The sequence below is a fragment of the Corvus cornix genome, chromosome 5, assembly GCF_000738735.6.
Source record: "Corvus cornix cornix isolate S_Up_H32 chromosome 5, ASM73873v5, whole genome shotgun sequence".
Lineage (NCBI taxonomy): Eukaryota > Metazoa > Chordata > Aves > Passeriformes > Corvidae > Corvus > Corvus cornix.
The window spans coordinates 34,096,933-34,119,811 of record NC_046335.1 but is presented as its reverse complement, the minus strand read 5'-3'; the positions used below and the strand labels follow the sequence as shown (position 1 = coordinate 34,119,811).

Below are 22,879 nucleotides of genomic sequence, written 5' to 3'. Positions count from 1 at the left end.
TACACTCCTGACAGTGCATCAAGTTGCTATTACTACACATCACTGCAAGGGCACTCTAAATTTTGCTGTCTCCAAAGCAAGACAGAGTATACTGGGGTCAATGGTCTTTGCAGGTAGTATTTTGCACCATGGGCAGTGATACATGAGATTTCCTGCACAATTGACCATTGAATCTTACAGGATACACAGAAGGTTCCTCTGCAAATAATTTTGGGAGCAGGTTTGAAGAGTCTCATGGACACTCCATTCCTGGCACGTAAATAACATGTTTCTTCTGTCCTGTGTGCCTCATGCAGGATATCTGAAATCTGTCACTTTGGGGCCCTGTCATTGTTGGTTTGTGATATGTGGTGGGGGGGAGGGGGTGCATGGTCATAAATTCAAGATACTGAGTTTTCTAGGCATTTTAGTTACAAGTCTGTTTTTAGTCATGTGTCCTTGGCAAACTAGTTGCTGCTTCAACAACACAATTTGGTAATAAATAGTAACAGCTGGGAACATCTCTATATAAATAAAACTTTTCTTTCCATGTAGCGTTTTTTTAACAAAACATTAGAGGTGCTTTCTTTCTAATTGCTGGGATGTTTCCTATATGAGCCCTAATCTGTGGAGTTTTGGCACAGTGGCTCAGCCTGCTGTGGGCTAACATTTATGAGCAGTCAAATGAAAGGGGAAGCACATATTCCTGGCACCATCAGGTCAGTTTGGAAGGTAAATTGCCTAAGTGCTTGAACATGTTGGCTTGTAGAAATAACTTTCTGGCTTGGAAAGTATGGGTTTATGAGTGATGCTGAACTAGTGTGCACAGGCTTTTAAAGGAGCTTTTGTTTGATCAGTGCTTCTTACCTGTCAGAAAATGAGCAGAATTGCATTCATAAGGGCTTACTCACATCCTGCATTCTTAAAAATGAGGGAAAAAAAGAATGGTTGGATTATGATAGCAGGAAACCAGAGAAGGGATTTTAGTGGGTCGTTATTGCATTTTTGTGACAGGAAAGATCCAAACACTGCACTAATGTAATTAGCATTGCAAACAGAATATATGCAAATTTATAGCCACTTTTTCTGTGATAGTGTATATTTTTTGTTTATTTGCTTCTCAGTCCTGTGTTATTCCAGAACTTGTCTCCCCACTGCTTGATGTTACTGTGCCTGATGATTTTATGTATGCCTGGAGAATGAAAGGCAGAAACCAGTTATATTTGAGCCAAGCAAAACAGAATTTGTCTCTCATCAAAGGTTAGAAAAGGGACAAACTGGCTCCATTGCTTTCTTTTTCTCCCTTTCCCCTAACCTAACAATAATAATAAAATGAAAAACCCAGCTTCTTGACTGTATTGATTAAACTGCAGCCTAATGTCAGTTGAGGGATAGAGATTTACACTGTCCACACCAGTATAACTGGAACTGGAATCTGCCATTGGTTACAGTACATGTCATTTAATCTCTAATTTGGGAGAGAAATGAACTGTACTCCCTGTCATTTATTGGAGAATAAGTGCTTGGAGGCAAGGCGCAGTTTGTGGCCTCTCCAAACTGAGAGGCATAAGCTTTTTGCCACATCAAATGTCACCTGTCATTCCAGTGTCTGCTTGTAGTATATTAAGCTACTTTAAATTGCATATTGCCTGAAGTTCTGCACAATAAAGAGATTGTTTATCATTTGTGCACTGTTGGAAAAGGGCAGCCTTCCATCTCTTCAGAGTAACTATGAGCAGGAAAAAAATGAAATGTGTCATAAACGTGCGGGGGGGAGGAGGTTTAAACAATTTGAGATTTGCTGACAGTGAATGTTTAGCTTTGGTTTTTATTTGGTGTTCAAGGTTATTCTCAGTGACTGACTTTTGATGGTCTTGGTAGACATGTCTGGCTTGATGAGTTATGGACATGGTAGCTCTCTTCTTAGGTAGGTGTTTAATGGAGTTTTCCTTGGTAGTACAGGAGATGAGAAAAAGCGATGAAAGGCTTCAACATCAAAAAAGACCAGAGTTGCAAGCTGCAAAATAGAGAGTGTGATCTAGATCTAGACATGCTTATATTAAAGCCAACCAAAATTCATAGCCTTATTTAGCTAAGCAAACATACACTTTGGGCAGTAAGCATTAGATACATGAAATATGCTTTTCAATTTTCGTCCATTTATACAAGCAACATTTTCATGCTGGTACTTAATCCCCATTTAAATGTAAATTGATCAGTGAGGTGCAAAGAATGATGCAAATTATCCTTTCTCATTTTTGGTTTGGAGGAAGTAGATCAATAGTAAAATAGCATAATTCAGGTGATACTTTGTGGTAAATGGCTTTTATTTTTATTCTTAACAGTATATCCTTTCGGGCTCTGATGACTTCAATTTGTATATGTGGAGGATTCCTCCAGATCCAGAAGCAGGTAAGTGTTGTTGTTGTTTTAGATGGGGAAGGAAGAGTGGGGGGCAGGTATCTGACAAATACTAGATTGGTATTTCAAAAAAATTGCTCTTCTCACTCACACTGTGAATCTAGAGGAAAGCTGGATAGGGAGAGTTTACAAATGCTTGATCCAGTGTCTGGATAACAGTGGGCAATGCCATTTGAATGTTTTATCATAATGATTTTCTATTTTTTTCCCTTCCTTCCATAATAAAGCTTGCAGCATAAAATGGTGCTGTGTTCACAGGGTGCTCCTTACAGCTCCAGTGCATTGACCTCTTTTCCCGTCTCCTTCCTCTAACACCAAAATCCTCCCACTGATTTCCAGTGCAGAGGAGTTCTGCTTTTTTACTTTCTGGGTGGAGGAGCACTATCAGCTGGTGGAAATGGCCACTTTTGACTAATTTCTGAGCCATTCCCATGCTGGGGCAGACATGGTAAGCAAATAGCAGTAGCACAGCTCTGTATGAAAGTACAGGAGAGGGATGTGAAAGAAAAACAGCAGTGTGGGGGCAATGTAACAGCAGTATTGGGAATGCCACTGTTGGTCAGTGTCTAATTTGATGTGGTCTAGTAGGGTGTAGGGTTTGGCACAATTACACTCTAAGCCATACAATGTCAGCATCTCTGTTCTGTGGAAAGAAATGACTGCACTTCTAGAAGGGCGTTAAATTTTAGTTGACAGAGTCAAGACTTTCAAAACTGTACTAGTGTTTTCATTTTTAGTGGCTCTGGCTCTTTAAACTGTACATCTTAGTGATATTAAGTACAACTGAGGGCTATCCTGTGGTCTCAGATGCTTTAGCAATAGTGAGAAAAAATTACAAGCTCTGTTAGAGGTAAAATGAAAATATTTTGTTTCATTTTCAAAGGTTGTTAATAACAGCTATATAATCCACAGCTGAGAGGATGAATAGCCTTTGGTTAATGGCAGGGTTTTGAGGAAAATTACGTCCTAATATTGGGGGTTTTGCTTAGTTAACCAGCATTTCATGTTGTAGTCCACAAGTCCTGAAGATGGTCCTGCTAAATACCAGTAACTTGGCCTTCTATCTTTGTATAGAGTTTATCGAGATATCTCCCTGCTTTTCTTTTTATTTGTGTGATTTTCTTTTACATTTGACACTGGTTTACTACTACTTACAGATTGTACCTCTTAGCTAAAAGAAAGATTACATACATTAAAATTAGTTATTTATGTTCAAGTTTTACTGTGTGGATTGTAGAATTATGTTTTTTGCATGTATCACTATACTATCCTGACTTCCTTTGTAAATTCTGATTTGAGATTTTGTGTTTATATGGCTGTAATGCTCTTGTAAACTTTTTTCCCAGACAGCTGCATGTGACAAACTTTTATCTAGGACTTTTGCACAAGGAGTCATAGCTAGCACTTGTTGCACCTGTAAGCAAAATAATCTACTTCAGAGTAGTTGTTAGGGATGCCCCTCTGTAAAAGACACATGCTTGCAAAAAAGTTGCTATATACAACTAGATGATACAATTTAATCAAACAAATTTACAATTTAATTTGTGATTTACCACAAAAAATTGTCATATCTGTTTTGGTCAGGTTTCTTGTCTCTGGTTCTTGTAACTTCAGGAAGGGTGTCAGTACACTTGCAACATTTCAGTTACAAAATTAATTACTTAATATCAATTGCCTTCAGTGGTTGCTTAACGAATCAGAAGATCCAGGAGTAGGAACGTGTATGTCTTAATGTCTTGTAACTTGAGGAGTTCTCTTTTTGAAATATTTTACCAAAATTCACAAGCTTTGTTTTGTTAGACCTAAAGATCCACTTCTGTGGCAAATAACTAATTGGGCATCCAGATCACCTGTGAGAGGCTTATTGAAGCTTTTCTTTTCTTCATTCATCTCTTCTTGAAGGGTTGTGCCTGTTTTGAATGTGATGAAATGTTCTTTGTTAAATCTCATCCGGCTGTTCAGAATAATTGTCAGAGAGAGATGTTGCTGTGCTTCCTTCTTGGAGAAATAGTCTTGCCATAGGATTGTAGAGACTTTGGAAAACTTTTGCTTCAGTGGAAAACTCCTTGTTCTTATGTTTTAGCTAAAATAGGAGTGCCTTTGCATTCGTGATCTGAGAGAGTGGAATGTGGTCTTTCACTTAAAATAGTGTACAAACTAGACAGGATGATGTAATGTCCTGTGCCGTTGGTTGGTATTTTAAATAAACATATCTCTCTAACTGATTTCTGCCTTCCGGTTGAACTCAGACATTGTGTTGCTATAAATATTTTTGATACAGCTCCCTTAAATTGTATCAGTTATTTGAAAATAGGGAAAATTTTTGCAAGCTTATATCTTTTTGAACAGCTTCATCCTTAACGACAGTTCTGAAATTATTTTGTTTCAGTATAGGTGCACCAACTACTGGTTAGCAACATTAGTGAACAAAAAAGATGAAGAAGAGTGTGAAGGAACACACCAGTCAGACAATTGCAAACATATTTCAAGTTGGAGAAATGTAGTTGCCTGTACTGGTATTTTGCCAGGAGAATAGAACAAATTCTACTGGGTTTTTTTTTCAAACAGTCATAGTTTAGACGTGTCCTTCCAGTGAGCTGCATAAAATCATTCCCATAATCAGCTGGAAACTGCAAGCAGCTTTGTTTGGTCCAATAATTAGGCAGGATTTTTGCCCCCTTTGGGGCAGGGAGGTGTGTGAAAAAAGGTATTTCCTAAATTGCTTAGGAAGCTATTCTGTTGATGAGTTTTACTGACTGTCTCCCTCTGTAGTCTTAGATTATTCTGAATGGGTTGGGATTTCCTATGCCAGAAGGTTGGTTGCTTTTTTACCACCTTTTGTGGTTTCTTAAAGATGGAATAGTTTGCTCATTTTTCCACTTTCTTCTCCATCCAAGTATTATCCAGCTTTCCACTGTGCTTCAGAAGTAATTGCCTAATGTTTCATGAATTTGTTGGCCAGTTTCTCTTTTAAAGTAATCCATGAAAGTATCACAGTTTTCTTCAGAAGCAGCTTCTAGCAAAGTTAATACATAAGTTTGGCAGAAGAAAAGCAGTCCTGAGTTTCCACAGCTTTTACTTGACTCCAAGGCAAGCTGGAAGTGAGAAGAGACATCAGTCCTACATGACTTGCCCAGCAAGCCTGTTAACGTATAAGCACTTTAGACATTATTAAACCTAGCACCAATAAACATGGTCTATTAGCTGGTAAAAAAAACCTTGACATTTCTTGTGGAGCAATAGAGGGTTTAGTAGACCAAAAGTTTTCAAAATGTAATTTACGTTCCTCGCTCACTACTCTGAATCATCTATGCAACTCTTGTTTTTGAAATATTGCTTAAAGCTGCTGTATTTATTTGTGATTGAGAAGACAGTTGGGGATCCTTCAGTTCATGTGAGCAGGCTGTCACCAAGTTCTGGAAAACTTTACTAAATCAGAACAGCAAACTGCATTTCAGAACTTATTTTAATTCTGTCTTTGACTGTAACTGGAAGCAAGAAAGGGCCCATCATTGTGGTTCAGTTACTAAACTAATTGCACAAATTTCCAGCAGAACTGATGCAATTTATCTTCCTTTTTCCTCCTCCTTGGTCTTTGTAAATGCCAACACTTCTTCAAGACTTGAAGAATTCAGCAACAGATCTTTTCACAATACTTGAACAAGGCTATCTCATTAGAGACAGCTTGTAGGTTAAGTTCTCAAAGTTCTAGGCTGATAAATGAAGATGAATAAAAAATTATTAAGGTTTCTTAATGTCTTTAGCTATTTTTGAGGTATTTTATATATGCATACATATGCATATATGCATACAAGTTGGGTTGGGGCACGGGAAAGCCATCTGACCCAATGGGGAGCATGCTCTGGAAGGTTTGTATTTTTCTTAAAAATTTATTTTTCTGAGGTGTGGTCTTGGGATCTAAACTGTTTCACTTTTACGACTGCAGTTAGTCTCTTCCTTCAGGTGAGGCAGTGTTGACCATAGTGTGCTATGGAACAGTTGTTTGATTAACACAGCAAGTATGTGCTTGGGCCCAGTAGAAAATGTTCTTGTATTCGGTGGAATTGGGGCTGGTTTCCATGTCACATGGATTGCAATGATGCCATGGACCTGTGGAATGTACTGGCCAAATGGCATCTATCAGAAAACAAGGCAGTGTTGGGTGCTTTGCAGTGCTGTAGACAAGAGGAAAAAGATTCAGCATCCACGAGTGTTTCTCTCACCAGCCTTGGTATATTTAATATCTAATTCAGGAACAGAGAGCTGAAGATAACACTGAGCTCTGGGACAGGCAGGAGGAGCTTTAGTCCCTAGCAACTGGCCATCTAATTGTACCAAAGCTCCTTTCTCTCTGTTGTATTGAAAATGTTTGCAGCCACCAGTGCAAAAGAAATGCACAGCCAAGCAGTTTTCACACTTCCATTAAAAAAAACCAAAACCAACCACAAAAAAGCAAACAAAAATCCCCAAGCAAACAGCTATCGGTTGTGAGATAATTTCACTTACTTTATATCTGTTATGTTCCAAAAGCATAGTTGTTGTTGGTAATTTGCATGGTTCCAATAACACTGTGAAACCCATTGCAACTTATGCAATTAAGCACACGAAAAAAAGCAGTGTCTCTCAGACCAGGATGGGGAACAGAGTGGAAAGGGTGTGCCAAAGTTTATTTCTATAGTAATTTTGTCTTAGCTGTCATATTGTTGTTCAGCTATACTGGTGATAACAACAGTGGTAGGGCTGGTATAGAGAAGGTGTATGGCAGATATTTAGAAGCAACAAAACAAGGGAGAAAATTTACATCCAAAAATAGCCACTACTACTATGGCTTTCTGCATAGTGTTTAAATGTTTAAAATATTACTTTTCTCTGTGGCTTTTGGAACCTCTCCAGAGGTACAAGACCACTATGGGGCTGGTTCTAGGTATAGGCCAGGCAAAGGAGTTGATTGTCTGGAAGAGCATGTTGTCTGAGGCAGAGGCTTCTACCTTAGTTGACTGCCCCCTGTGCTTTCACTCAAGCTCTGCAAGGCCCTGCTGATCCTTTCACCTCGCCTGGAAACTGGAGGGGGTATTCAAAGGTGTCAAAGGAAGCAGTCTGCAAATGGAGTTGGAGCTGCTTTCTTATGGGGGGACACTTGGTGCTTCCAATGTCTCCTTTTACCATGCTAGGAGGAGAAAAGATCTTGGCCACCCCTTCCTATTCTCACCCCATATTTGATGTGACCTAAGTCAGTTTTGCTTGTGCTGCTGAGAAACCTTTAGTAAGTCTGGCTGCTGCCTGAGCTGGAGTCAGATTCCTGATCCCAGAAGAAGGTACGCTGCAGGACCCTGTGCTCTCAGGGCAAAAGTGCTTGTGTTTAAATCTAGCTTCTCTGCAGGTGTGTCTCTGAGTAGCAAAGCCATCTACTGGCATTCATTGTATGAAACAAATACAGGTGTGTGAGTGACCAAAGAGAGACCTTTAAGGTGTCTAAACATAATATGCTGCACTGAAGGCAGAGGCCCTATATGCTATGCATATTTGCTTGTATTGTACTGTGCATTTGCTTTCCAAACAATGGTATATCTCTTTGTTAGCACATCATGATCTCATAGGATTCAAATGCAAAGTAGTGGCCTACAGTCTAAATGTGCCCTGGGTTATTATTAATGAAAACTAAATTAATTTTAAATGAGCTACTACTGTAGTGCCAAATACTGCAGTGGAATGGTATGCTATGGCACACTGGCAGCAGCTGCAAATATCTGGTTCTTCTCAGGAGTTTTCAGCACTTTGAGTAATTCACAAGGCTTGTATGAAGTTATGCTTTAGTCTGTGGAACGTCTTTCTACCTTATATGAACAAACAGTGGGATTTCTTTTCCAGTGTCCTAGATAGAAAAGACTTCTTAATGAGGTCATTTAATTCCTCTGTTACAGAGCCAGTGGAGGATAGTTCCTTATCCCAACAAGTTCTCTGGCATTTTGATGGGTTTTTTTAATGTTTGGAACAATTCAGCTTCCATTAGTATGGACACTGTTCTACATTCTTACAGGATTTCTGCACTAGAGCACTTTTCCCAGTAATCTATCACTTTTGCTTTTTCTTTATCCTTCAAATAATTCATTCTGGGTTTGTCTAAACGTTGCTTCTTGCTGTAGAACTCATGCAGGGGAAGTCAGATTGATGTCTAAATCACTCTCCTTTGTTACAATTTACTAGAGTTTTTTAAATGTATCGGGATGTACCATTCAGCTTGTTTGCAATATGTCAGATCATTCACATAAATATTTACAAAACCACATAATTAAGAAGTAGTTCATTAGCCTAACATTTGAAACACAAATTAATAAAGCAAACCAAGAAGAAATCACTTTGGCAACTTAGTAGACATCAACTACTTCAAAACATTGTATTATTCCTTCCTCTGTACAGGAGCCTGTAAAGAGGGCTTGTGTTGCCAAGGTATTCTTGTCAAACATAAATGGGAAATCTGTGTTAAAATGTGCACATTAGATTCAGCCTTTTATTTCTTTCAGATGGTCAAATATCATAGTAGGGTATTACTTAGAGGATTTTTGGAGATTTTATACTGCTCTTCTTTGGAACACTTATTTGCAGGGTACAAATTAAGAGTGATTTTCTTGACATTTCACTTTGAGTATCAAATAAAAGCAGACCAAAAAAACCCATTGAAGCACAGCTAGAACACTAAACCACTACTCAGGACTGTCTCTAAACATGGCAATTTTTGGGTAGTATTGCAAAACCAGCTAGATATCCATCTCTTCCCTCCAGTACTTAGAGGTTATAAAATGATAAACCTACTAAAATAGGCATAAGTCAGCCTCTGAAGACTTGAAAATTTATTTTTTTATATATTATTAATAACAGATATGTAAACTAATGGCCTCTGCATGAGCACTGCTTAGACTTGTGGGAGCTAGCTAAGGATATAAAAGCTGCCGTGCTAAGAGAGTTGCAGTACCCATTCATGCCACTAAATTTAAAAGCAAACAAGTAACACCCCCTTCCCCTAAAAAACCCCAAACCGCAAAAGCAAAATTTGAGTGGTTTTAGGAGAGCAGACGTCAATTCTGCTGAAATAATACAAATAAAAATACCATTTCAAGGGAAGGCAGCAAAAAGAAATGGAATTTATTACATGGAAAAAAGGAAGATAGCATCAGGAATTTGAGCAGTTTATGGCTAGTCTCCACTTAAGGTACAGATGCACCTTTTTTTTTGCCAGCAGACATAAGCAAACTTACCTCACAGTCTGAGACGGCTAAAGGCTGTAGAGCTGCAGCTAAGCCTCTGCTGAGAGACCAGGGGGATTCCAGACAAGTTTGGACACAGGCAGATTTCTGCCATGCAGATACTAATATAATATGATGACAGCTGTGGTGGGCTACCATAAAATAGAGGGACTGCTTTCAAAATAAGGATGTAGAAGGGTTTCCAGTAAGAGCTTACTTAGAGGTGTCACTTAAACATATAGGAGTTGGCAGACTAAAACTGCATCAAGCAAGGAGTTGCCCAAAAATGGGGTTCTGGGACAGTCTGTTATATTTGACACAGATTATCACTTCTTGCTTTAAATTATTAAAACCTCCCATACCATTGGTAAAATCTGACTGCTAAGATTTGTACTTCTCCTGTGGCAATTTCATGTAATTGGGCAGTTCTTTTAAGGAGCCTTGTAGGGAAGTTCACCTTCATTTTAAGAGAAGCGAAGTATGTTCTATTACTATACTTCCTCTGAATTTACTGTTAGCTGCTTAAAAGGAGTTCAGGGAACTTCAATATTAAATCAGAAACCTTTGGAGTTCCTTCACAGAATTATAAAATCATAGAATCATAGAATGGGTTGGGTTGGAAGGGACTTTTAAATACAGTTCCAACCCCTCTTCCAAAGGCAGGGACACCTTCCATGAGATCAGCTTGCTGAAAGCCCCATCCAACCCAGCCTTGAATACTTCCAGGGATGGGGCAACCACAACTTCTCTCAGCAACCTGTTCCAGCATCTCATTACTCTCATTTGAAAAAAAGCCTTCCTTATATCCAATATAACCCTACACTCTTTCAGCTTAAAATTGTTGCCCCTTCTTCTGTCACCGCAGGCCTTGGTAAAAATCATCTGTCCTTCTTATAAGGCCCCTTTATTGAAAGGCTGCAATAAGTTCTCCCTGGAGCCTTCTTTTGTCCCAGCTGAATAACCCCAACTCTCTCAGCTGTTCTTGTAGGAGAGGTATTCCTTCACTCTGATTATTTTTGTGGCCCTCCTCTGGACCCACTTCAACACCTCCAGGTATTTCTTGTGCAGGAGGCCCCAGAACTGGATGCAATATTCCAGGTGGAGTCTGAGAAGGGCAGAGGTGAATCACCTCCCTTGACTCGCTGGTCACACTGCTTTTGATGCAGCCCAGGATATGGTTGGCTTTTCTGGGCTTGAGACACTGGATGAATCTGACTACAGCCTGTGTTCTAGACATGGCATGCTGAGCACTTTTCATCCACTGCTCTTAGTGTATTGATAAACATTCAAAAGTTTAATGCCAGAAGATACTTCTGACATTAAATTACTCTTCTCACTGTTCTACTAGGAAAAGAACCATGGGTTAATTCACACTGCTGACAGTACCACAAAAGGCCAATGACTGACTTAGAAATGAAGCCCAAGATACTGGTATACGGCTTTTGTATTCATCTCCAGTATAGTTCTGTCTTTGCTTATTGTCCCTCTAACTTCTGACTCTTTTGTTAGTGACTTACAGGGCAGATTTCTTGTTTTGTACAGAATTCAGGCATCTACAGTCCATGGATAGTTAAAACTTGTTTTAGACATCACTTACAGTCTTGTAAACATTTCCTAAGTGAACTATCTCTTCATTCCCGAGGCCCTTTTTCTCAGAATATTTGTCTGCTAGGTCAAGATGTGTCTTGATGTAACCATCTACTGTTGGCTTGATAGATACAATTGGACTGACAGCTCTGATTTGGCTGGAAGGAATGCTGTGGGAGTAGGGCAACTTGCCATCAGCCGTAAGTGTCTAGCAGGATGAGCAGAATGAAAGGACATGAGGAATCTCATAAAATGGAAAAGAAAATCAAAAGAGCTTAATTTGGCATTTAATGAACTTGCTCTCCAATCAGTTACTTCCTGGTCAAATTTGCTGACAGTGGTGAAATCTTGCTCCAGTGGCTGAAGGCAGAATGTATCCCTGAATCTTTACGGAAAATACAAATGTACCCAAATGAGAGAACTGCTCCAGGTAACTCAGTCTCAGTGCACTTTCAGTGCAGTGAACACATGTAGAAGTTAACTAGCTAGTGATAGTCTCCCTGTCAAGTTTTCTTAGTTTTAAATGAGACTTCATTCTATAAACAGTCTTTAAAAGGGCCATGCATTTTGATCCCTGGAGTTATTTGCCATCACTTTTCCCATTTTCAGGAACTTTATTTTTCTATCCCAAAGTGCCATGAGACAGCAGTTTGTTGTGCAAAAATTGTGCAAAGCAGAACACTTTCCAGGAGCAGTAAAAGATCTGTCTCTGGATTTTTAGGAGTTGGATGACACCTCATTTCTAAATCCTTATCATGGTTTGTACTCCATGTTAAACATCAGTCAGGTCTTCAGAGTGCAGTTATAATGAGTGAAAGGGATAGCACGCTTTCTGAGAGGAGAGGGGCTGTACACAAAATCATTAGCTGCAGTTGTTTTCATCATTTATGTAACCTAACGAATGGAAGGTGATATAAGAATGTTTTTTTCTTTTTTTTTCCTTGACCCTTCCATCTTGCTAGTCTTCAGTGGTAATGCAAGTTTTTCTTTAGGAAATGTGCATTACAGGAGAACTCTGACTCTGTTTTAGAAAACAAGTTGTTCAACATAGGGCTTTAACTAGCAACTGTTTCAGCTGAAATAGCTCCTATTGGGGTCAAAGGAAGATAGCAAACATTTTCAACAAGAGGAACATGAAGTTTGTTTCGTGTAAAGATGACTATAAGTAGCACAGAAGCTAATGAAATTATTTTAACTTTCTATAAGGTGTACTTACAACCTGTGAAGTTTTAAATAGCAAGTTGATTTTCATTGGAAGCGATTGTCAGTTTTTACTTCCCGGCTTTTAAGTTTTGTTTGCTTTCACTGAAAATGTTTAGTCATAGCATGTTGATGGACAATTGTTTATTCAGATACAAAGATGTGCTTTCTAACAAATTTGTCTTTTTAATTGTGTGACTCTATGAATATAAAAAAATACTGCGTGACAGTTTCTTGCTTTGGTGTATAGACCTAGTAAGAGTCAATGACCAAGCAGAAAAGTTAATTTGCTTCTGTTTTGGGTTTTACCACTAGCACAAAAGCATTCCACTTTGGCTAATTCACTGCCTTGTGACAAAGAATGATATAACCCACTGCTCAGATGTGTTATTTCGGGTCCTTTCTATTCATCAGACTAGAGTCAACTGTGAGAGTAATAAACTACTGATTTAAAAAATAAATTTGAAAAATAGTACAGCTTTAAAAAGTCAACCTCTTTATTTGTCTCTGCTTCAGATTTACAAACTGTCTGTGTCATGCCTTAGGTACTGTGGTTTCACTGGTGATTTCATTATGTATGTTGTTCTCATTCACATATTTGTCATATTAGGTCAAAAACCTTCATTGTTTGTTCAGATGAATCAAAGCAAGCCTCTAAGTCCTAATATGCAGGAAGGATGCTTTTCATCAAACTTGCAGCTTCTCATAGGGCATTGCTCATAAAATCGGAATTCTGCAGCCAATACAGGCCTTAAAATATTGCAAAATAAAGCTGAAGCACATTGTCAAATATAATAGGACTTTAAATGACTGTGACCGAAAGTAATATGAAGATTTAATTATTCATGTCCATGTGTGCTTGTCTTCCCCTAGGTGGCATTGGCAGGGTCGTCAATGGTGCTTTTATGGTATTGAAAGGTCATCGGTCAATTGTAAACCAAGTGCGGTTTAATCCTCACACTTACATGATCTGTTCTTCTGGCGTTGAAAAGATAATAAAGGTAAGATTAGTTATCAGAAAATGTGTTCTTTCAATGTTTCAGGAAGAAATGCTTTGTTTTGCTCAGCATCATTCTATTCCACACCCATCCTCTCTTCTCCTCTTATTGTTTTATAAAATGTTATGTCTTGTTTGCTGGCTAAATGGATCCAGACTTTTAATCGGTCATTTCAACTTTAAACTTCATTTCAATTTCAAAGGTTTCAGAGATAAGGGATAAGATCAGAATTTTCTACATTTGTACCTTGAAAAAGGAATTTTTCTCCAGTTTAATTCCATGCATAGCTGAAGTATCATGCAAACAGTCCCTCTTGGGTGAGTTTGGTCACAGTTGTAATGTGATCTCCTGCAACTTCTGATACTTTAATAAAAGTATCTCCAAAGAGTATTGTTGAACCTTAACCTAGACTGACCTGGCTGAATTTGGCCCAAACAACACCTCAGAAGCCCTCCTATAATTTTTGTACATATTTGTGCATTGAATCAATTCAACATACCTTTTCTGTGGCTTCCAGAGGAAAGACTCTTAATAACTTGCACAATATGTCTTTTCTGAATCCTTTAACAATGTTCAGTATTTTTAGGAAGTTTTTTACCTTTTTCGGTGGAAATGGAAGAGATGAGAAACTTTGTTAGATTCTGAAATTTTCTTTCCTTAAGGAAAGACAGTCAATATTGTGGGAGCAAGGCAAAACCAATTTTGTTATATGAGGGTTGGGAAGGCAGAGAAGTATGCTACACTAATGTGATTTGCATTCTGCTGCCATAGATATTTTGCTATAATTTAGGTCTACCAACAGGATGAAAAAAGCCATAATCATTTAATTTTGAAGTAGGATAATAAGAACTGCTGCTGATCCTAACTATTTGTTGAATGACTTCATGAAAGTCTTACCTGCATGTGGCTATAAATAATGTTGTTAGAATATTAGTAAATGCTTTTGTCAGCTACAAGTTGACAGCATGAACTTGTCCTGCAAAGGAATGTTTTAGTGATGTGCAACTTATGGACCAGAACTGCCCCAAAATCCTGGGACCATGGCTCAATATCCCACTGCATTGCTTGCATTACAGCCACTATCATTTGGGTTCTGACTGTAGTTCAGCTTTCCTTCTCTTCTGTCTTCCCTTGTACTTTAGTTCTTCTTTCTTCATCTGTGCCTGCCTGACAGGTTTGATCACAAATACAGTAAATACAGGCTTTGAACAAAAGTGCATTGAACAGTCTTAGCAGCTCACTGATTTTTCAATTTCCAAGCAGTCAAACTGTCACTGTTTAACAACAGTTTTGCCAGAGGCATATTTTTTTTGCTTTGAGAACTTGATTCATGCAACCTGAATTTTCCCTTTTGGATTCTAGATCTGCTGACCCTTCACCCTATGAATCCTTCTTGCATGAGTGTGCTTAGACTGTTGGATTAGCATTGGTATAAACATCCCCTGTGTTGCTTTTGTGTACTTCTGCTAGGGTTTTGGCAGGGCATTTTTTTTGCCTAGTGATTAAAAGGTTAGTTTGATTATGGCTGCAGTCACAGGTTGTGTAACTCTTTGAAAGACACCTCTGCTTGAGCGCTTCCTTAGAAGAGAATGCCTGTTGTGTCACAGTGTGTGCAGTGGAACTTGTGCAGCTGCTTTGAAGGAACTGAATTCCCCAAACATTGCAAGCTAGAAACAAATTAAGGGAAAGGTGTTTAATGTATTAAGTTTATTAGCGAGCCAGAACTTCTCACCCTTTTGTTGTATGTCCTTTTGTCTCAGCTTGTAATGTGCCTTGTTTGGGGATTGGGTTGTTTCAATGCTTGTGTCTTGTCTGAGCTGCCTGACTTCGCTCTCTAAAGGAACTGTTTTAGTGCACAGTGGTTTGTGGGTGACTGTACAAAGGTGGTTTCTTCTTCATTCCAGCTAGTTCTGTGGATAGGTTGGAGACTAGTAACTGCCACTAGCAGAAGGGCAAAACAGGAAAAACAGCACCAGTGGTTCTGAGGGGCCATTTACTGCATTAAAACCAGCTGGGAACACAAGTCTTTCCTTTGCATGGCTGTCTTTCTTTCCCCTATATAAACCCTTCATGTGCTTGCTCAGAGAAATTGAAATGACAGGAGAAGGAACCATAAATAAAAACTGTAGTTAATTTTTTTATGTTTTCTTATTTTGTTCCTTTTTGTTTATTTGCTTCATTCACTTTCTTTAAAAGTGTCCTTGTTTTTATTATCCTTCAAGTATCTTCTAAAACCCTTCTGGAATTAAATCACAGAAGATAACTTCACTGTGGTTGGTTGCAACTGTAGAAACAATTGTAGAGACTTTGTGATGAATTAAAAACGTGGATGCAAGTAGTTGTTTGTCTGAGCTCTTAATTTTTAGACTAGCTGGCCTAAATTTAGTACTTCAAGAAGGGAGGAACTGATAGCACCAGCATCAAGCCATAGTACAGACAAGCCATTCAATAATTCCATGAGCTTCTGCCAACACATTTGCTATTTTAATGCTGATTGTAAATGAGAGACAAATTAATCTCAGGCCTAGCCCCACAGAAAAGAGTAGTATTCACAAGAATGGTTTTGATGGTTTTGGTTATGTTTTTTTTGCTTTAGTTTTATTTTGTTGTGAAGCACCCACAAGAATACAATTTAGTAATTCATTGGTTAAGGTTTGATTTCTGCTAGGACCAAAAATAAGACCCAACAATCTCATTAATAGAAGACATTAGAAGTCTCTACTCCAGACAGTGTGTGGTGGACATGTCAACACAAATGAATTGTTCATTGCCCTTCATTTACTGAACTTCAGTAAAATTGTCTGAAAAAGCACAGCTGCAAACTAAAATAATCATTTGCATCAAGCATTCACCACAAGAGCTAAAGCAATACAAAACAGAAAAATACCACTTTCTCCTCAGTTAAGTGTGCAAGACATTGGGACGTGCTGGCAGGAAAACAGATTGCATTGCAGAAGAAATAAATGAGGCATTCCCTCTGATGTGTTGGACTTAGAGGAGGACCATGGAGAATTATGCAGTTAGGAGACAGTTCCAGGAAAGATAAAATAGATGAAGTGCATAACGACTTTCAGAAAGAAATTCTGTTTTGTACTGAAAATGGAATATTGTGTAACAGAGCACAACTGTTGTAGGTCCCATTTGTTTAAAAATCATCAGTGTGTCAGAGATAACAAAGTCTATTTGCACATGTTGCCATGGTGACAGATTAATGTCATTGTGACTATCTGCCTCTGCCTAATCAGATAATCTAAAATAGCTGGTTTTAATTATTCTCACGCTACAGGCATAACTACTTTTTTGTTTTAAAATTTGGGGGTTTGCCACCATGGAATACAAACAATTCAAAGATGCTGTCAGTAGATATCTACTGAAGTAGAGAACCAGTTTCATATTTCAATTTTTCTGTTATTGTTCCTATTTTTATATCTGTACTCAGGTCATCAGTGAGTAATAGTCATCTCCTTAATCTTCTGACAGAGAAAGAACTTCTTGATAAATTGTTGGCTTCAGTGGGTTGATTTGCCAACTTATTTTCTCCAGTTTGATTACATTATTCCTCAACGTGGCATCAGTCAGAGGATGAGAAAAAGGCAAAGGCATTCCATTTACAGAAGCCCATTTCAGATGCCACAGAGAGCACTGGATCAGTTGATGCCAGTTTAAAATCTTCCCAGGTCTGCCAAGGATAGATTCTTAGTCTGATTTCTTTCTGTGACTCTGGCAGGCCTTCACACTCCCTGATAACAGAATATCTAAAATGCAGGGATATCGTTCTCCAGAGACAACTGATCCTTTACAAGCAGGTATTCATCCTGAATTCCCTTGACTTCTCTTTATTACTTACTTCTTCTCTGTGAACAGAATGGAATGGAAAACCCTCACTATGGACTCTTTGTAGCTATTTTTTCAATATTTTACACTGCTCTATTTTTGCTGATGCTTGCAGAAAGAGCAGAGAGATGTGGTAGTGCCAGCAAGGATGTAGAATATCTCAGTGCACACTTTATGAACCTTCTTAGATTAATTTCGTTAGAAAACGGACCTTTCTCAGAGGGACTTCGGGGCAGACTACCTCTCCTCCGTTTATATTGGTTCATACAGGATCTAAGCATTTTCTAATTCTGTTGCTTTAAAAATAAAAAAAGGTTTCATAAAACCTAGTGATCAATCGACCACTGCTAAGAATTAGAGGAAGGGGCATGCCAGCCTGTGAAAGCACACAGTATGAAGTGTTTACAAGAAGATATGCTTCTTAAAAAGATCTGATCTGCTTGCTGAAATGCTCAGTAGTGGGAAAAAGGGGGAAAAGATCTGACAGGTTGTGAGAGAAGGTACTGAACACATGCTACATAAATCATCAAGAAGGCAGCAACCCAAGAATAGTCTTTCAGCAAGTAGAGTTCTTTTTTTCTGTTAAAAAACTTGGTGTATCCACAAATCAACAATCTCTCTCATGGATTCACTGAGAGAAAGCTCTTTCCTATATTGTCTTTAGGAAGTGAAGCCTGGGAAATTGAGGATGAAGAGTGATTCTTTCTGTTCTCTTGAATAGTTCAAAAAGGTTAAGTATGGTTGTTGAAATTCTGTACATAGTAGGCTTAGACTGGGTTTTGCTATCTTCATCCAAACGTGATGCTTGTCCTTTGGGCTACATGTCTGGTAAGTGCAGTGCTTGAACCAAGCCACAGAGAATCGTCTTCATTCTGGTTTCAAGTGTCATATTAAAGAACTGCACTGGGAGAGAATTTGCTGAAGTACTGCAAAAAATAAAAATAGCGATTAAGTACCAATAGCAAATACCACCTTGATGTTGAGATGTTCCTAGAAACAGCCTAATGTAATGCAATGTAAAGTTCCATTCCCTTTGCTCTGAAAGGCAGCTTGATGATTGTGTGCAGAAGAAAGGCAGCCCACTTTAATTTTGGAATAGCGTCTCTTTTATCTGTCTAGCCAGATCATATGTGGAAGCTCTGTTAACCATAAATTACAGAGAATGAAAAGTAAAAGCCTTCAAATTTGGGAGATTTTCAGAATAAAGTTTACTTGTTCATCTTAAATTCAGCTGGTCTGGACAAGTAGTTGCAAGATAATTTATTTCATTTTGCTGTCATTATTAAAGGTGTAAAGTTTCTCGTGAAACTCTGTTGAAAATCTCAGTGAATACAGAGTAAGTGGCATTCTTGTGGGCTTTTCTTATATTGCTTGTCATGGTAGTATTGCGTTATGTTGCATGTGTTAATTAGGCATCTGTAAGATGAGTGCTGATTATGTCATTTATACATGCAAAACACTCTTTTTGTTAGCAGTTTTGTCTATTTGGAACGAAAGTTAATTAATTTCTGTTGGGAAAATTGTTAGATTTTTTGTCCAAAAACTATCCCAAAAGCCCAACCTGTCATAGAATTTTTTTCCCTGAGCTTGTTAGCCTGGTAAAACCAAAGCATGGCTGAGATCAGATCTTTAAAAGCAGTACATTAAGGCATTTTAGGTAAGCTACATACTGGCTCTGCTCACAGTAAGGCATTGTTCATCCCATTAAAGTGATAGTGGTTGTTCACAGAACGTCATAATCACATTGCCCCCAAATCTGTGAGTAAATCTGAGAAGGGTGAGGACATCCAACTATTATGTTTGCTATGGATTACCAGTTTCTTAGGGATATTGGTGGATCTTCTTTGGAGTTTTTTTTCCCCCTTTTCCTCTCCATACCAGGAAAATTGAGGGAAGGACAGATGGATAGCATAGCAAGACTGTGGCTGTTGGTGAGATCAGTACACTTCAAAAGTAGCTTTCTACTTCAAAACTCTTCAACTTTCCCCATCAAAACTGCTGCTGTGTCTTCAGAGGATGTTGGAAGATTTTTTTTCTTTGTAACTGTTCCCTAAAGCCAGTAGTGCAGCTCTACTTTTCACCTCCATGCATTCAACTCCCTGCCTGCTGATCAGGTGGGATTGACTACGTAGCTGGATGAAATGTTACTCTACACCACTGGCACAAGCAGCTCTGGTTTCCTGGGAAACAAGTGCCTTCATTAGTGCTAAGACTGTATTGTAGGCAACAAACTATTCTTACTGTTAGTGAGTAAGCATCCCTGATTACATAAAAATGGAGCCCTGCAATTTGGGAGGAATTATCACACAATGAATTACCAAAATGATGGATAATTTGCAGTGTGAGAGCTTTTGTATTCTGGATGGGAGAAGTAAATGCAGGAAAAACACATTTGTAAAGGGGAAGATAAAATCCCACAGCTCTGTAATACTTGTAAGTATGATACTGAGGGGTAAAAATTAATAAAAACAATCTGCAACCTGCAGCTATTCTGGGTATTTGAGCTACTGTTCCATTTCAAATGCTTATAATGGTTTATGAATTCAAAGACATATGTTTGGGGTTTCTTTTATTTTCTGTTACAGATCTGGAGTCCCTACAAGCAGCCTGACTGCACAGGGGACCTGGATGGTAGAATTGAGGATGACTCACGTTGCCTCTACACTCATGAAGAGTACATCAGTCTTGTGTTGAACAGTGGTAGTGGTTTGTCCCACGATTATGCCAACCAATCAGTCCAGGAAGATCCACGGATGATGGCCTTTTTTGACTCTCTCGTGCGCCGGGAGATTGAGGGCTGGAGTTCTGATTCAGACAGCGACCTCAGTGAGAGCACAATCCTGCAGCTCCATGCAGGAGTAAGTGAACGCTCCGCCTACAGCGAGTCAGAGTCCTCCACCTCTTTGCATCACTCCCCACCACATGTGGCTGAAGAGTCTGATGAAACTGCCTATAACTTAAGGGCCTTAAGATCAACTGCGTCCCCCTCAGCCAGAGAAGATGTGTCTTCCCGTCAGCAGAGGCTCTCTGCACTGAGAAAGTATCAGGATAAACGTCTCCTGGCCCTTTCCAATGAGTCTGACTCTGATGACAATACCTGTGAGGCAGAACTAGATACCGACCTTTTCCCACGGCCACCATCCCCGAGTCCCGAGGAGAATGAATCCAGCAGCTCCAGCAGCAGCAGCAGTACAGAAGATGAAGAGGAACTGAATGAAAGACGCACATCGATGAGGCAACGCAATGCGCTGAGGCGCCGACAGAAGGTGCAAAAGGAGGAAAGGACTAGCACTAACACGGAGAATGTAACCCCTTATATAGGTGAGGACATATATGATTACCCCCAGATCAAAGTAGACGATCTTTCTTCTTCTCCAGCTTCTTCACCAGAAAGGAGTTCGGCCAACAAAGTTCTTAAAGAAAGGACGTCCCCTTGCTCAGACAGTGAATCAGTGGAGAGAAAGATTTATAAAGCTTACAAATGGCTCCATTATTCTTACATATCATATTCAGCTAGTAAAGATGGTGAATCCTCCAGAGGAGATGGAGAAAATGATGAAGGGAAACCAGGAACCAGTGGAAGGCACAATGCAGCACGCTCGCTAACTAAGGAAGATGCTAGGAACTTAAGTCCAGTAGTTCCTCAGGGTTCCTCAGCTCCTTCTGCTGAGAGCCACAACAGAGAAACTTTAAAAGAATGTGGTGGGATAGAAAATTCTAGTAATGGTCAAGCTTATGAACGTGACAATCAGCGGCGGATGGAGGGTCAAGAAAACACATCTGAAGACACAAGTGGTGGAGGTGTAGAGCATTCTTTTGAGACTAAAAAGCTCAATGGAAAAGCTATCTGCAAAGGGCTAAATAGCTGTACCGAAGAACCTTGCATTCAGACCGCAGGATTTGTGGAACAGAAAAATAGTCAGAACTGTCAACCAGCACCAAGCCATCATTCACTGGTCCCTCCATTCTCCGCTGTTGCCATCTGTAGTATGTCAGGTCACTGCTCCAGAAACCAGACTGATGGCAGTGAGGAGAGGAGCCTCGACCCCTCCTGCATTAACCACAATAATGGCCACTTGCATCTTCACCCTTCATGCTTCAACAATGGACAGAGTTTTGGAGAGCAGGAGACTGTGACGCAAGGACTACAAGTGCACTCAAATGCTGATAATGGCAACCTTGTACAGGTGGGTGTGACCTTGCACAAAGACTGCTGCCTGTCTGAAATGGACTCCAACAGCTACAATGTGAGCACAAGAGAGGATACTGCTGACCTGCATCCTGCAGGCAGTGAGAGCACTCAATCTTTTGGAGGACTGAAAAGACACAGAGCGGAGTTGGAAGATGCAGATTCAGAGAGTTCATCCTTAGAAAAGAAGTTGAAAACATGATAAATGCAAATGTCTGTCGTAGTGTGCACTCTCTCAAAAAGAAAAGGAAAAAGAAAGTATTAAAGGCACATAGAGCTTGGGTCTGAAACATTGCGTTTGATTCTCCATTCCGTTCTTCAGTGGGTCTGTTTTAGATTGCCAGTGGTTCATGCTGTATAAAAATCCAACTTGCTCCTTAATGAGACTGAGTCTAGTGTACCCATACAAGGTTCTGTTTAAAGTAAATCCTTATTAAGATGGTTGACTGAATAATTCTTGTGTGAACATGTGTCATTTGTTCAGCCAGCCAACCAGGATGACTTCTTTAAAGTTTAATTGTTCTTCCAAGGAGGAAGTTTTCTATACTGACACCACATATTGCAGGCTGAAAAACAGTGGAATTAGATCACACTGCTGGTAGATCACACAATTAGGGTGTGTTTCTTGTTGAGGAAAACAGGGAAGAAGTCTTTCTGAGCCCTTTATTCTGCTTCAGAAAGTAAAGAAATGCAACCATTAGGGAGGATAATTTCAGAACTGGCTGGTATCTTTAGAGATAATACTTCATAAAGCACTTACTTCTGATACAGTTCAGTGACATTATTTTTATGCCAACAGAAAAGCTATAGGAAATGAGCCTCTTTCCAAAATCAACTTTAGACTGTTCCCATGGTGACATGCAATTTTGTGGGCTTTTTTAAAGAAAAGAGCTGAATAATACAGTGCCATCACTATATAGAAGTATGGTTGTTGGCAAGAGGCAGGTATTATGCTGTAGACTTCATTCTAACCAAGGGCTTTTAAAAATCAGGCACTGAAACATGCCTTTCTGTGATCTTAGCACATAGACATTCTTCTCCTCTATTATTATTGTTGTTATCATTCTTATTATTATTACTATTATTATTATTATTATTAAGAATATGGTTCTGGGTGTTGAGATATATCTTGATTATGCCCACCCTTCCCCCATGTTCTTACTTTTGGGAAGCAGTAGACCAAACAGAAAATAGCTGAAGTATGGATAATGTAACCGATTCATGTTAACAGCAACATTTGGTAAAGTCTGAAAAATGCTTTTTTAGCAGTTTTCGTACCCCAAAACAGGTTAGGATTGGAGATCAGGGTTGGTTTTCCACCACTGTGCTGCTAATATTTAAATTGCAGATGGGTAGATGTATTCAGCAGAGTTCTGCATGTACAGGGAGAGCTTCAGAGAACTGTCCCCATATGTGGGGAGATTGAGTCT

At 39.1% G+C, this 22,879-nt stretch overlaps 1 protein-coding gene across 2 annotated transcripts in view; it reads left to right on the top strand.

Annotated features, from left to right (window-relative positions):
- The window catches only part of DCAF5 (DDB1 and CUL4 associated factor 5), a 70,882-nt gene extending 48,979 nt beyond the window's left edge, over positions 1 to 21,903 (top strand). For both annotated transcript variants that reach the window (XM_039552700.1, XM_039552701.1), the window contains exons 7-9: positions 2,325 to 2,391; positions 13,302 to 13,429; positions 19,846 to 21,903. In XM_039552700.1, the coding sequence (XP_039408634.1) occupies positions 2,325 to 2,391; positions 13,302 to 13,429; positions 19,846 to 21,651 (2,001 nt within the window). In that variant the 3' untranslated portion in view covers positions 21,652 to 21,903. The remainder of the gene's footprint in view (positions 1 to 2,324; positions 2,392 to 13,301; positions 13,430 to 19,845) is intronic.
- Positions 21,904 to 22,879: the final 976 nt, after the last annotated feature.